The following is a 16330-nucleotide window of genomic DNA, read 5'->3' as shown; positions in this document are numbered from 1 at the left end:
TTATTTTATAAAAAAAAGTGTTATAAACATCAAATAAGATATTGCCAAGATGAGAAGTCCATCTTTTTTTTGTAAAAAAATTGACGAAAACAAAATTTGCACGGAAAATTGCAAAAAACTGTTTTGCATATAAGGAATTTATGTTGATGGTATTGTATTAAGCTTAAATTAGTAGTAATGACTGTAGTAAATTAGTGTAGAAAGCGGTTTAAATCAAATTAAATTCAAAATTTTAAAGATTACAAATTTCATAAAATTTATTTTAAACTTTAAAAAAAAGAATCCTTCTCACTATATCTATTTGAAGTTAAAAAAAGCAAGAATCCTACTCACTATATCTATTTGAAGTTATAAAAAAAAAATAATAATGAGACTGGATGAGAAGTTTTTTTAAAGAACCCTCTATATGAGTAACATCCCTTCAGAAAACCCCTACGAAATACTGAAATAAATCGTATTTGTTTACTATTTATATAATTGTATATATTTCTTTTTCGTTAAATTGTAATATTAATAAGTAAATAAATATATTTGCATATAATTATACATGAGTACAGAGTAATAATTTAAATATATTAATATTAATTGATACATAATTATGACGGAATCTGAAATGTGAAATGATAAGTTTATATGTTTGAATTATGATGTAAAATAAAATAATACTTGAATATAAATTTGGTATAATTAATTAATTATAGAAGATACTAATTGTATATATATAATTTACAATGGGAGTTGAAAAAATGATGATAGAGAGTCATGGAGGATGTAAGTACATAATTAATTAATTGATAAAAATTCGGGATAAAAGTTATGAGCGAAAAAATGCTTTAACATAAATAAAAGACTGTACATAGGCAATTAAAATAATCAAAAGTTCAAGCATGAATCTGCTGTTTCCTATTCTTTGCAAGGATATATGACCACAAATGTGCTGTAAAAATAGTTTTAAAGTTCTGCAAGCGAGGAAAAATATTGCAAACTACAAGTTATAAAATGATCAAATCATTTAAAAAAAAAAGCCGTCCTATTCTTAAAGAGATCCTTATAAACAGAGTTGAGAAAAAGTCCGTATATAGCAAGTCCATGTAGAGTCTCAAGTCTTTGCCTACAAGCCCAAGTCCTTGAATATTTTCATCGAGTCCGGTTTGAGTCTCAAGTCTTTGTCTAATAGGCTAAATCCTTTTATATTTTCATCGAGTCCACTTCAAGTCCTCAGGAAATTAAGTATATTTTAAAACTTATCGTATCTATCCAGTGAAAAATTGAAAATACTTTGAAGCAAAGTCGAGTTGCGAGACCTAGCTTTCCAGCAGTGGAGCTGGAACCATAGAAGCCAAGGGGCCATTACCCCGCCCACTTTTGCTGAACCTTTGTTAATGTCATAATTTTCGAGAAAATAAAATAAATTTCCATAATACAAAAAGAAAAAAAAAACAAATGTTATTTTCTCAAAATTTAGTATTTTCTGAAATATTTAAACTCTAAAATTTAAACAAATTTAATTATTTTGTCCACATAAAAATAAATATTTGTCAAGATAGATAAAAAACCTTACAGCCCCGCCCTCCTTCTCCGAAAAACTACTATGGACGCCCATGATGACGACATCATTATATAATTTGCCCTCTTCCATTCGAAAATACATTCTGGGTCGGTGCTTTCGAGTCTTCCTCAAGTCTCGAGTCTTTGATTGTGTGATACAGTCGAGACGGAACTCATCAAAATATCGACTCAAGTCCATGTTAAGTCTTGAGTCTAAGTCCCCACCTCTGTCAACGTCGAGTCATAACTTTTTTAAACAATCTTAACCTTATAACATCTACTGGGTTATGCATGTTCGTAATTTTCTTATTTCTAAAATTATAATCTTGTACCATTTCTAAGATCTAAAATGTGGTTTTTTTTTTTTAATTTGGTACAAATTGAAGATTTTTGATTGATTATATATTGAAAATAGTTTTTATTAAAAAAATATGACTAACAACTTTTACAAATGCAAATAAAAAAGAATGATTTTCTATATAAAATTCTAAAATTTAGTACTTTTCGATGACGTTTACATCACTTGAAGGTCAGAAGGAAGGTATTTGTACTAATTTACGCTTAATGGTTCATTGATTATATATTTTCCATTGCATACATGAAGTTTATGAGCCAAAAAATTGTTCAACTACTCCAATCAAGGATTAGAAAACTCATCCATCAAATATCATACGTATGGGGTATTATGTAGGGCTTAAGGGCATAATTTGAAGAACTATTTATTACCTTTGGAAAGTTCTCCACAGTCTTTTCACCGACGGAGAGTTCACCGTACTCACTTCATCGTGAAGATGACTTGTAATTTTTATTGCATAAATAACTATGAAGTGAATTTGTTTTAGTCAAATATCAAAATTTATTAAAAATGAAAAGAGAGAGAAAAAAAAAGATTATGAATCGCAGTTATTTTTTCTCTCCAAAAAATACTTTCAAAATATTAGTTCTTCCTACGGCGAAGTTTCCTTGCGCTAAGCTTTCCTCAAGGTGAGTTTTTCTAACCGTGAAGGAAGTATTGGAAAACTTCTGCCTGTGAAATGAGTGTGGTAAAATATATTATCATCTTTATTTTTACTGTGAGTCTTTTCACTCATTAAAATGTAATGGTTGCCTGGATTAACTTTCATTGGTAGCAGGGATCTAAAAAATGTTACTGTAAAGTAAACATTACTACAAAAGCCAAAAATTTGTTGCTATTTTAGAATGTTTTTTTTTTCAGGCCTTCAGACTCTATGTTTATCTACCACTGATAGACAAGATTTCTCAGTGCAACTTCATCTAACCAATTAAAGGACCATTAAAAAAAAAAAAAAAAGAAGCCAAGATTTTTTATACAATGTGATACAAAATTAGTTTCTACATTAAAAAAAAATGCAGTTTTATGGTTATTTCATTAAAACACTTTGAGATTAAAAAGTGGAAGAGGACTGGTTTCGGCTCTAGTCCTGAAAAATGTAATAGCAGTATTCAAAAAACTTTGATCAGATATCAAAGAAACTTGAGTTGCAAAGCTATAAATATGAATAATTCATAGGTAAATTATACTTAATTCTGGATATAAATATTCTCTACATTTTTTTTTTTTGCAAAGACTATTGAAGTTACATGAAATGAGTATTTCATGTTATAAAAATGCTTAAAATGAATGAAGCTGATCAGCGCAATATGACACAATCAATGCATTCTAAATGGTTACTTGCTTAGAATAGGTAGTCTGCAAAATCCAAATGTATATATAAAACTAAATAAAAGATTGCGTTATTCAAAAGACAGTAGTAGTGACGTTTGGTTTGGACTAAATAATTTATATAAGCAAATTCCTTATCTATTTTCCAGTCCATATTTTCATTGTGAAAAAAAAAAAAAAATATTGGACAAAATTGACTTAAAAAAATTTTCAGTTGTAGTTTTTCTCAAACCAAATCCAGTGTTTCTAAAGATTTTTTATGTATGCCAGGTGCATTAACGTGATAACGAATCCCATTGTACACACACTCAAATAAATAAAAATTGTTGTTTCTTTATTAGATGAACAAAAATATAAATTTAGAGGGGCACAGGTCAATTATCCTGAGCAACTATTCAAATTTGGATTCTAATTTGAGAAACAATGATATTGTATGTTTTGGCCCTTTTAAAAAATGATACACAAAGGATGGGAAATATTGATAAGGAATTCAGTTTTAGGACTGATTCAGCCCTTGACCCAGCAACGAATAAGAAAAGTAGGTTATAAAGATGTATTTAAATAATTTACATAAATGATGGAAAAAAAAAAAAAAAAGAAAAAAAAATCAGGGAAAGGAAGTAAACATTGAAGCCAATTTGAATTCGTGAATGTTATAATAAGTTAATAATAATTAATTATTGAAATTCTCCTTCTGGCTATTTTTTTAGGAAACAAAACCCGTAATTGAACATTGCAATAATTTTTTTGTATGTGTGCATTTTTAATGATAATTATTTTAGTTGGTGTAGATATTATATAATAAATGAACAAAGGATGACACAATTAAGAACATAAAATCAAACAAAAGGAATATTTCAATTTTGATTGAATAGATTATTATAATAAAAGATTTGCAGCAAATGAAGAAAGAACAGTTATACCCTGAATTACGAACAAAAGTGACCCATGATTATGTAACCAAAACTGGCAAGGAGCTTGCTCATATCATGATCAGTATGGGGCCTTTTTGGAGTGTCTAAAGTATGGAACTGAAACTTTGGTTGTCTTCTAATTAAGCCATTATTCAAATGAGAAAATATACATTGTCTGTCCATCACACTCGCAAAACGAGGTATTACTGTATATATGTAAGAAATAAAACGTACTGGATAATGAAAACAACATTTTCAAAAAATAAATAAGCGTTTAAAACTTTTTGAGAATGATCAATTTAACTTTAAATATGCGTATCCTTGGAGGAAATGCTTGAGGACGTAGGTCCTGAGACGACATTATTATTCATTGGAGGCGCTGTTGAGCGTGATGAGCTATTGCGGTTTTTTGAGAGGGAATGCATGGAACAGAAGCTGGCTCTTTGTCTCCTGGCATTTGTTTCAACGAGCCGATTACTACTATTGGAATTTCCTCCGTTTCCAATAGTAAACTTCTCCACCATTTGAGTCACTGTCCGACCATTCAACTCAGTCGAAATTGTTAGAGTGACAAAGATGGATCCATCCGACACCCTTCCTCCACCTGTTCTATCCAACTCTTCTCCGTCCTCATCCCCATGAATTATATTCTCAAAATTAACTTCATAGCGATGCTTCGTGTTACTCCCATGGATATCACCTTGACTTTCGAGTAGGGATAAGGACTGACTTGAAGAGCCTTTTGCTATCTCTCCGTTTATAATGCTGTCTTCGTCCCTTTTGTAGAGGATGGACTTAAGGCCCAGTTCGTTTAGTGGACTCGGTGATATATCTACAGTATATTCAAAACTCAGGGATGAGTCGTAGTTGGTGAGGAAGTGACCGATGGGGGCATCATTCCATTTGATATTTATATTTAATGTCTTCTCTCCATTGCTAATCACGGTTTCATATTCTTCAATCCTAATTAGAGGGAGAAAAACAAATATAATGATTTGAGATGGCTTAGATACGAAATTATTCAAACAAATCTGTAATTTAATTAGGATTTTGTACAAAAGCTGTATTTTGACTATCAATTTTTCAAATAAAAATAAGAAATTATAGAGTGCTTTCACATGATGTCACAATTTTAATGTCGTTTTGTGGGCATAAACAACCAAGTTGTATAAAAATGAAGACTCTTTTTTCATGAATATTGAGGAAAATAGTGATCTATAGGAGATCAACTTGGAACCAACAAATAGAAGGACTTAAACTATACTGTCTACAAAAAATTTATCACTCAATCAAATTGTTTAATTATATATTTGACCATAAAATGTATTAAAAATATGTTATTACATCGTTATAAAGTCTTATTTCTGTATTGTAGAATCAATTTAACCATTATAATGAAAAGAATAAAATAAGTTTCTCTCGCTATCCTAATTTTCACTTTCCAAATCGATAAAAAAATATTACGTGCCATTCAATGTTTTTACGAATTTTTTTTTGTATTTAAAGGAAAAAATGTCAAAAGGTATCACAAGGAAACCAGTGTTATTGAAAAATAACAAATTTTGGTAGATTTTATATGTCAATGACGTGTAATTATCGGATAAAGGAAATACTGTAACTGTTATTCAATGAAAAACTGAATCAGCACCTTAATCCCTAAACATTAACACATTCCCACATAAAAGAAAACCTCCTTTTGCGTCTACAAAAAACAACTATCTGTTAGTAAATAAATACCAGGTCGTCCATTGAAATCTGAACACTTACTAAGTCAATAATGAATGAAGGTTGAGAGATTGAAATTAATTCATATTTTCTTGATAAAGAGTCTTGTAAGGATGGAGAGGCCACTTTTGACACCAGCAATGAAATCAACACATCTTCTCCGTTACAAGACACTTTTGAACTCTTTTTTGATACTTTGAAAAATTCACAGCTATTCTCAAAAATTAAATTTGTAGGAAAATATTTTGAAAAATTCATATCTACTTTCAAACGATTAAATTTCTTTAAAAAAATTCACAGATACTCAACAAAATATTATATTTCAAATATTCATAGTTATTCTCAAAAAAATTCATAGCTTTTTTCAAAAAATTAAATTTCTTAAAAATTATTCAGCTGTTGACAAAAAAATAATTTTTTTGGAAAAAAAAAATCAAAAATTCATATCTATTCTCAAAAATTAAGATTTTTGGAAAAAAAATTCGGAAATCTACATTCATTCACAAAATTTTTCCAATATGACATTTTTTTAGAAAAAAATTGATAAAATCTATTGCTATTCACAGAGAATTAAATTTTTTGATAAAGAAAATGAATAATTAAATTAAACTTCAAATATGTAATTTTTTAGTAAAAGCAAAAAATCCTTAATTTAGGGGGTGGGGCTACAGCTCCTCCAGCCCACCGCTTGCAGACGCCCCTGATGCATTACTTTATTACGGGGCATACACATGAGGGTGATAATACTTTTATTTTGAAAAAATTGATTGCTCTAATACATATTCGTACTCCATACATATTACAAGTTGTACAAATTCCCAACTTGTACATAATATAATTCTAAAACTTGACTCAGAACCCTGTAAAGGAGATCTAAATTTAAGCATATATTTTTTCTATGTAGTCACAAGTTTTAATGACTTTTCAATTTCTAGATTGTCTTTTTATGTTTGCTTGTAAAAAAATTTCAACAATTTTGAACATGTTTTTAAATAAAAATGATGCTACGTATATATACTAAAAAGATGTTGTTGTAATATAAAAAGATAGTCCTGTAAAAAGAGAAACTGTTATCAATTGTTCCAGGTTCATAAAATGAAATTTATTATATCTACAAATTTCCTTTTTGACTCAATTCCTTTATGCTTCAGTGATATATATTTTCAAAATTATAAAATGCTATTCATATCTTTTGTCTAAAGCAATAAAAATTCATAAATTGTCAAACCTGAGATTTTGAGGCTTCCAAAGACTTTGAAACTTTTTATCAAAAAGAGTAAGGATACGAAAGGACTCTGGGAGTCCTGAAGTCTCGGCCAGTAAGTTGAGTAGTAACTTCAAGTCCTTATGCCTCCTATCAAAGTACACATTGAGGAAATTATCCGTTGTAATATTTGAAACCTTGCGATACTTGTTCGAATAAGGACCATGGCTATGATTAACTGCATTTCTCTTCTTTTTAGAGCCAATGAGATCTATACCACCTGGATCCGAGGGATGGACGCCTCCTAAACAGTCCTGGTAGCTTTTAATGACTCGATACATTGTGCCTAATTGTGGGCAAATGATCCATATTAGGTTGTAAGTATTGCATAGAATATATATGCAGAGAAGAGCAGTTGATGCTGCGAGGATGTAGAAATAGAATTGATGGTTCGGCAAAACGCAGCTGAAAAATGAATAAATAAATCATTCTAATAAATGTAAGAAAGTTGATTTTTTAGTGTAACATACTTACATAAAATAGTCAATATAATTTGATTCGTTTTTAATAGATCATGCAAGGACAATTCAATAATTTAGACTCTCGCCTATTTTCACTCTTTATACACATTAGGGTGCCCCGAAGCATTTAAGTAATTTTTACCTAGGTATCAAAATCCGATATGCATTAAAATGAAATAAGCTCAACAATATTTCTTTATAGTACTGTAGGGGAGACCATGTGAAGTCAAAAGCTTAAAATGTATTTGAATTATACAGCAAGTTTCAATCCTTTACAAAAAGTTCAACCATAATGAGTACTTTTTCTGAAATTTGTATTTGAAAATGAAATATCTCGGTCTTCATTATGCTCAAGTCATATTTAAAGTATAAGCTTAGAAGGTAAATAAAATGTATGTATTGTTTAAATATAATTTAATTTTTTGGGGACACTCTAATATATTAAGTCCTCTCGGTTAACTAAATAGGTCTACATAAAACAGATCCAAGATCTGTTTTATATAGACCTATTTATCAATTAAACTAACAGCCTCGTTATTTTTAGCTATGACGATTAAAAAACAAACAAATATCGACATTTTTTATTAACACTGTGCTTCATATACATATTATATAGTCGTTATTTTATTCAAGCTTGAAAACTTTAGTAATTTAGGAGTTTATCTTATGGAAGAAACTGTATCCATGTAAATTTTGATGTAAATTGCACAAACCTATTATATAAAGAATTGAATTTTAATGGTTTAATCTTTAATAATAACATATTACTTATACCTCATTGAGACCAGTGATCCCACCCAGAATTTTATAATATCCCTAGATTCCTCCTAAGAATCCCAAGAAAATGATAGTAGTTTATAGAATATCAATACATTTTGACAATCCCCTTGAATCTGTTATATTTCTGCAAGTGTATAAATTCATTTTTGGTGTATTTTAAGGATATCTTAATTGATGAAAATCGTTTGTGTAAAGGGCATGTTAAAAAAGAAACCGTAAATCAACATGGTAACCCTGATAGTTTGAAGAATGTTTTGGAGAGGATCAACTACAATCAGCTGTGACAAGGTAACATTGGTAAGAATGGCTCCGATGTCGATCCCCAATTCTACTCAGAGTCCAACAAGGACTTATAAATCCCAGGATTACGCTCCGTCTTTTATGAGCAAACACGATGTTTCATCAGGTTTTAAATATAACTAAATCTATTTAGAAAGGATGTTCATCACTCAAGAATTAAATAATAATGACAACTGCTGCGGGAAAGAAAATTCATTCTTCAGATTACAAATTCTAAAAAAACGGGCCAGCTAAATATATACAATACTTTCATCACTGAATATCGTTGATGAACTTTCCTTTGCTCAAGTTTCGTTATTAAGACAATAGGAGGCTATAAGTTCATACAGGTTCCCCTGTTCTTTCTAATATTATACTGTTTAACTCTTGTTAAAATTAAACGAAACGAGTAGGAGTTCTGAACGAGTTGAAAGCGACTAAAAGGGTAATAATCACTTAACACTTTCTATATACAAAGTTTGAAGATATAGTTAATATAGCCAAACGAATGTTATCAACTTTTGTTACATGTACAAAATCCCAAAATTTCTAAATTTTTGATACAAATCATTCCTAACGTAATGTCAATATCCCATAATCTTGGGATAAATCCCAAAGAAGAGTGACATCTATGGCAAGTATTTGTAGCAATTTAGTATATATTTATGAGTGAAAAAGTAGTACATAGTTAAGGAAATTTTATAAATATAAATAACATAATTATAATTCTATATATATAATTCGTTTTGTTTTAAGGGAAGGTTTTTCCCAATGTTCACATATTACGTTTAATTAATATGTTGATAAAACGGAGGGCAAATTCAATATGTTAGAAACAATAACAGTGTTGCTGAATTTAACGAGATAATTGGTTAGAATTGCAAATCTTACAGTTTTAGAATATAATTTATAGTTCTGGGTTTTTTTTTTAGATAGATTTAAATTTTAGGAAATAAATAAAAATACCAGTTGGTACTCGTACATTGATCAATTCCATCAGTATTGCCAATTACAATTAGGAATTGCATGAGTGCCCATTTATCTTAACAAAACTCGCAACAATAATTATTAATGTTCGAAATGAATCCAAGACCGAATTTTTTTTGGTCTGGTCTTAAGAATGATTTTTTTTCTTCATCAATTTGAACAGATATTTCATTCCTGACCATAGACAGAAATTTAATCCTATTCAAATAGTAGAGCAATTTTTTCGGTCTCAATCTTTGGAACGTTTTTCTTCCATATCCTAATTCGTGAGTTGCACAAATATGATATATGCAAAATATTTAACTTGCTATGATGCTATCGTACGGATGTTCACAAAAAAAATGACATCAATATAAATTCATCTATAGAATCGGCCTAGACATAATTTTAAATGAGACTAATTTTTGTATTGGCCTTATCCGGACCAATTTTTTCTTTGAGACTGGTCCAGACACAACTTCTTTTAAAGTCAGAATTAGTTTGGTTCACAAAGAATCATAATGGTCTTAGACCGTTCAAGGATTGTCAGACCGAAACCCAACACTTATAATGACCGAAACGGTCTTTGAATAAATCTTCTGTCACTCCGATTAACCCTCTCTCCAAAAAGCGCCAAGTAATCCGTGAAACAGTCTCTAGGCCCATAAATACTGACCTAAGGATGACGTCATATCACCTCTACACAAGATATATCCTTACCGATAAAATGAAGGCAACCTGTGCTGCCCAGGGAAGAAAATTTCTTAACGATTTTAAGCCCCATGTTAACTAAATCATATTTTATTCAGATGAGAAACAATTGACTATCAGCAAATCCCACAACATCCTGAACGACAGATGGTTGGCCAAAGAGAGAGGTAATGTCGCTCACGCCTTTAAAAAGAAGTCTCCAACGAGCATCATGACCTTAGGGTCATTGAGAGCAACATCAGTGTCATCCCCCATCTTCTTTGAGCCAAAGGAGAGGGTGAATGCCGACAGATAGTGTTAACTCCTGTGATACCTAGGATGAAATATGAAGCCAATGTTGTCCCGTTACTATTTCCACAAGACTTGGCTCCCTCTCCTAAGACCTGCAAGACCCAAAAATTGTTTAAGGAAGAGAAGGTGCCATTCTGACAATCCCAAACCTGACCCTCCAACTCCCACTATATGGATATCTTCTTTAGGGAAAGTGGGAGAGTATGCCAACTCCCCCAACAGTATCGATCCCTTGAAGGCCTCCATAATTAAGTACTGGGTCTAAGTCACCCCCGTAGGACGTGATCAAGGCTTCCAAACACTTAAGGTATCGTATCGAGGGAATAATTGGCAGACATATTGCATGATTATTTTTATTTGTATTATTACAACTTGTAAATAAAATTTCAAACCTCTATTTGCTTCCCTTATTGATCAGTATGTAGTTAAAGGTGGTCCGGATTTAGCTGAACCAATCTGTATTTCGATTATGAAGGAATCATTTGCGTACGCTGATATTTTATTTATCTACCACTTAGGATATATATATATATAGGAATATACAACATACGTATAGTACATTTTTATATTAGTAAAAACCCTCCAGAAATGATAATCCGGAGTCATCATGCCAAAAACTAATTAAATTGTCAATCAATTCATGATGCACACAAAAAATAATTAGATAGCATCAATATTTTTATACCAAATATGGAATAGATTTAATTTGCAAATAACTATTAACTTCATTGTGTCCATAAAATCAAATTAGAACTAATTTATTTATAAAATATATTAGGGATTATCATTGTGTTAATATGTCTAAGTGAACAAAAATTGTATAAATAACTATTTAACGAAAAAGAATTATAAAAAATGACAACGTATGGACAAATGTATGTATTGGCAGAGCGAGAAATTCAGTAACAATAATCAAGTGTCTAAAGTAAGAAAATTTAAAAGATCTGTTCACAATTTTTACGCTTATTAGTTCTTTTTGGATAAAGTTTCCTTTCACAAACTCTCGTTCGTTAATTTCTTTCCGTTCATTGTGTTTTAAAACAAAACGACGACCACGTATGGAATTTTTACTTCCCTTTATGATACTCTCAGTGATTCTAATGAAAAAAAAATATTTTAATAGACATCTAAATTTTTTGAAAATGATCGCGTGGTTATCTTTCCACCACATAGTTTTGCTTTGGTTCGGAAGTAACATATGTGTTAAGCGATCAATAAAAGGAGAGAAAAAATGAAAAAAAAAAATTTCCGTGAATTGTTCAATGTTTTTCCGTTCAGGCATTCAAAGTATATCTAGTTATCAGTGCACAGAAAATTACCATATGGGAAAAATGCGCTAAAGAAAATTGCTAGTGTAGAAAATTTCCATTTAAAAAATTTCCTGTCATTTACAAAAAAAAATCACAATACCTTGACCCAAAACTTGTTTTGTGCAATGACTGAGCCGCCACTTCAAAAAACATTTAGGACCATTTCAAGCACTTCAAAATGAACCCCGAGCCTATGGGTTATTTAAGACTACAGCAGGGACAACATGCAAGTTAAAAACTACCGCGAAACACTTCACAAAGCATTTAGGCCCCATCCCAAATATTTCAAAATGAACTGCGGCTTCATATTTTTTAACCTGCTTGGTGTTTTTGCCGTAGTTTTCATCAATCCATATCCCCGGGTTTATCTTAAAGTATTTAAAGGGGTTTTTAACCTCTTGGTGGCCCTGCCGTAGCGTTAATCAACCCGTTGGCCTGGGGTTCATTTGGGAGCTTTTGGAAGGTATATATGTATATGCTTAGTGAAGCAAAAGAGGTGGTTTTAGAACTTCAATAGTGTACTTGCAGTAGTCTTAAAAAGCCCATGGTCTCAGGGTTCATTTTGAAATATTTGGGGTGGGCATAAATGCTTTTGTTTTTGGGTTGAGTTATTTTGATTTTGTACGTTAATGATAGGAAATTTTCCCAATGGCAATTTTCTACTGGCTATTTTCTCCAGGGAAATTTTCCTAGAACCCAAGTTATTAAATAAGTTTAAATGATCGCTCAATACTCTATATATGTGTATTTTAGCCCAAGGAGTCAATGTACTTAATTAAAGCTTTTTGTATTATGTATAATCAATTTTCTTTTCACGTCATATTGCTTCGACTTAAATGGGCTTTCTAATAAGAAAAAAAAGTATTGGAAGTCATTAATGAGTAATTAATAAAGAAATTAATTAGGGACGCATTCTAATGTTTTTCTTTTGGTGTGTACACCCAATTATTTAGTAATGTTTTCTTCTATTCTTCATCTAATGCTTCAATGGCAATACTATTTTACTTCAATACAACCTCATTAATGATTCAATATCACATAATCTTAGCCTTCAAACTAATATATCAAAAACTGCTTGTCATAAAAAAAGTTTAACTTTTCAATTGCAATCAAATTTGATAATAAACGAAAAGGTCCAATATTGTTGATAAAATGAAACTTTCCAAATATGCAATAAATTGACCAGTTAGAAAAGAAAATGTCATATCTGTTAATGCAATAGTTTATATAAACCTAGCTAAGAAACAACGGAAATTTATAAGATTTCCCAATAAAGCTGTCATATAGCCAAGTTTGTGAATTTTGTATAGAAAATACTAAGTTTATAAATTAGAAAATATGAATCGGTTGTTGCATGTGGTTTTTTTTTGTGTTCATTATTTAATACTTCAATGTTTTTGTTACCCATATGTAACAGCCCAAAAAAAAAAAAAAAAAACACCTTTTTATATATTTTTTTACAAAAATGTGTCAATTTATAATTTTTTATACATCTGAAACAACCCTATTGGCAAGTGTGAACAGATATTAGTATGATTTTCTGTCAGCAGTAATAACGCTAAGCAGGTAATTACTTCTTATGAAACGTTTTAAACAAGAAAAAAAAACAACTTTCCAACCCCGAAAAAAGTAACATTTAAGGGTTAATAGATCGTCGTAGTTTTAAATTCTCCCTCTGAAGTTATATTCCATTAAAAAAAAAAGCCTCGCCAATCTTTGGTGTCCATTTAAAAAAGAAAAAGATAATAAAATGAGTAAATATGAATTTAAATATAATTATTATATTTTCCCTCTACAAATGCTATTTTAAATGAAGAAATTTATAGTAATATGGTGTAGAATGTCTAAACGGCTCACTCACTATCTAGGGAGAGGGCCCACTCTAGAGGAATTTTTTTTTGGCTTTAACGACGTGGCTCTTCCGTTCAGAATTGGATCCAAATCCATTGCAAAATTGAAAAACATGATTGTAAGATCCAATTTTGAATACTTTAAACTTCACAAAAATATAGCCGACGTTGTTCTTAATGAATTTCGTTTTTTCTTTCAACATGGGTTTTGTGATTGTTTTTTTGTTTATATTTTTTAATTGGATATTTATTTCACTAATTTGTCAGATCCTATTTTTTTGATTATGATTTATAGGTGAGGGTTTTTTTTTTCTCGCATCCCTTTTTTCTGTTTAAGATTGTCAATAATTTCAAATATGAAGTGTTGGATTTGTTATCTCGACACAAGATCTAATAACAGGGTTATTCTTTTTCCCACAACACCCCTGGTTGTTGAGGGAGGTGGGGAGTGGAGGAAAAAAAAATAAAAAAATGACTGATCGAGTGATGTATTGCTTGCTTTCTTTGCTCAAAAGATTACAAGTGATAGTATTATTAGTAATTTTGGGTAAAGTTATATATTATATTTACACAACTCTAGTATTCATATCTATGTTAATAAGTAATAGTCACCTTTAGGTGATTATTAAATCAAATAGAAGACTATTATATTTATATACCATATGTATATAAAATGATTATCGCCTATCTTTACTCTAGTTTGTTTAAAAAATGATAAAATAATTATAATACATTATATGTAGTTATCATATTTTCCCTGCAATAATGCTATTTTAAATGTAGAAGGTTCTTTTCTTTTTTTACGCCCCAAAGTTACAAAACAGGTAACTAATAGTAACAAGGGTCTTAATTTAGTAATATCGTAATTATTTATCTTGACTTAACAATTATAACTTTTTAATTAATCTTCAGTGTTAATATCTATCTGTCATGAGAACGCACACTCGTGATTTTACTTTAAATATATATGTAGGCTTGTGAATCCTAAGTATTTTTAACATGTAAGTACTGTCGTTATTGCCAATTTGAGTAGTATGTAATAATGTAAATAAACATTATAGTTTAAAATTAGACCTCCAGGGGTAGACCAATTCATCCGTTCTTCTTCTTTTTTATGTCTCCATTAAAAAAAAATTATAAAAAATAAAGTGTTTATTTAACAATATTGGAAGTAAAATAAAAAATGAAATGAATCAAGACAAATATTGAAAGGATGGACAAAAATATTAAGAAAGTGTTGAAAGTTATAATAAAGTTATTGTAATAAAAATTTCCGGAGCTATAGCTTATCTGAGAGATGAGGATGCTTTTTAAAAATTTTGAGGTTAATTATATTATGTTAAAAAGTGTCCTTAATACTCAAGATAGCGGTGGTGATAGTTTTTGAACCCCTTAGGGACCAGCTGTGCACCTGGACAACTTGTTGGCCTAGGTATATTTTGCATAAGATAATGGTATTTTTCGTGACAATTTTTTATCATACAATAGTTTGATTGTCCTAATCTGAATTTATATGTGTGTATCCTTTATGAGTGGCCACACCGTTAGGCCTAGGAAGCTGAAACTTTGCAGGGGTATCTCTTTTAAACCTGGTCAAGGTAGGAGGGATTGCCAATTTTCGGGGGCATATAAGGGTGCGGGACTAGGTCAATACCCGAAATACAAAAATTGTTTTTGGAGCTCATAGAGACTAAATAGGGGGTTAAACTATAAATTAAAAACAGACTCTGGTGTCTGAAAAAACGTTAAAAAACATTATTCTCCATAACTTTTTTTTGGTTTTGCAAGTACGAAAATAATCTTGGTAGGTTTTTGTTTCTCAGTGCAAAACAGTTTATTTTGCAATTTTCTTTGGAAATTTTCAGTTTGGTAATTTTTTGACAAAAATAAAGGATTGATTTCTAATCTGACGAAATTTTTTCGTGTATATATGTTGGTATGTTATTTGAAGTTTATAATAATTTTTTTTTATAATTAATAATATATATTTGAAAGTATATATAGGGGCTATATTATTTGTTTATAATACTTGCCAATACCGAAGGGATCTAAGCATTAAGAAGAAATTACGTAGACCTTGTCAATGGGATTTCCCACTCCCTCCTTGTCCCGAGCAACGCCAGATAAGGCTTTGCTAGTACAATCAATTTCAATGAAAGTGCACATGGTTATCAAATTGCTTGGAATCAAATTGTATCATAATCAGATCCTAAATGATCAAATTGCTTGCAATGAATTGTTCAACAATCAAATTGCCCGTGCAATCATTTTACCTAACAATGTAAATGAACGTAAAATGACCACTTTATTGTAAACTTTTTAGATTTCTAGGGTATTTTGCTTACTGTTCTTTCTAACAGGCATTTTGAAGATTTCTCAATTTCAATTTTGACAAAATATATTAGATATATATATAATATACAGTCATGCGCATAAGTATTGGAAATACACACTTTTTAAATTAGGTACTCTATTGTTATTACAAAAAACAAACAAAAAACACGTTATTATTAGATGATAATGATGAAAAATGTTTATTGATAATTA

At 30.1% G+C, this 16330-nt stretch overlaps 1 protein-coding gene across 4 annotated transcripts in view; it reads right to left on the bottom strand.

The window, feature by feature from the left end:
- Window positions 1-1849: 1849 nt before the first annotated feature.
- LOC121128531 (uncharacterized) overlaps window positions 1850-16330 on the bottom strand; it is a 345068-nt gene continuing 330587 nt past the window's right edge. For all 4 annotated transcript variants that reach the window (XM_071892521.1, XM_071892522.1, XM_071892523.1 and 1 more), the window contains 2 exons: window positions 7100-7540; window positions 1850-5109 (listed from right to left, as the gene is read on the bottom strand). In XM_071892521.1, coding sequence (XP_071748622.1) covers window positions 4452-5109; window positions 7100-7540 — 1099 coding nt within the window. In that variant the 3' untranslated portion in view covers window positions 1850-4451. The remainder of the gene's footprint in view (window positions 5110-7099; window positions 7541-16330) is intronic.

This window comes from Lepeophtheirus salmonis, chromosome 13 (genome assembly GCF_016086655.4).
Source record: "Lepeophtheirus salmonis chromosome 13, UVic_Lsal_1.4, whole genome shotgun sequence".
NCBI classification, from domain to species: Eukaryota; Metazoa; Arthropoda; class Copepoda; order Siphonostomatoida; family Caligidae; genus Lepeophtheirus; species Lepeophtheirus salmonis.
This window is presented reverse-complemented; position numbering and strand designations above follow the sequence as displayed.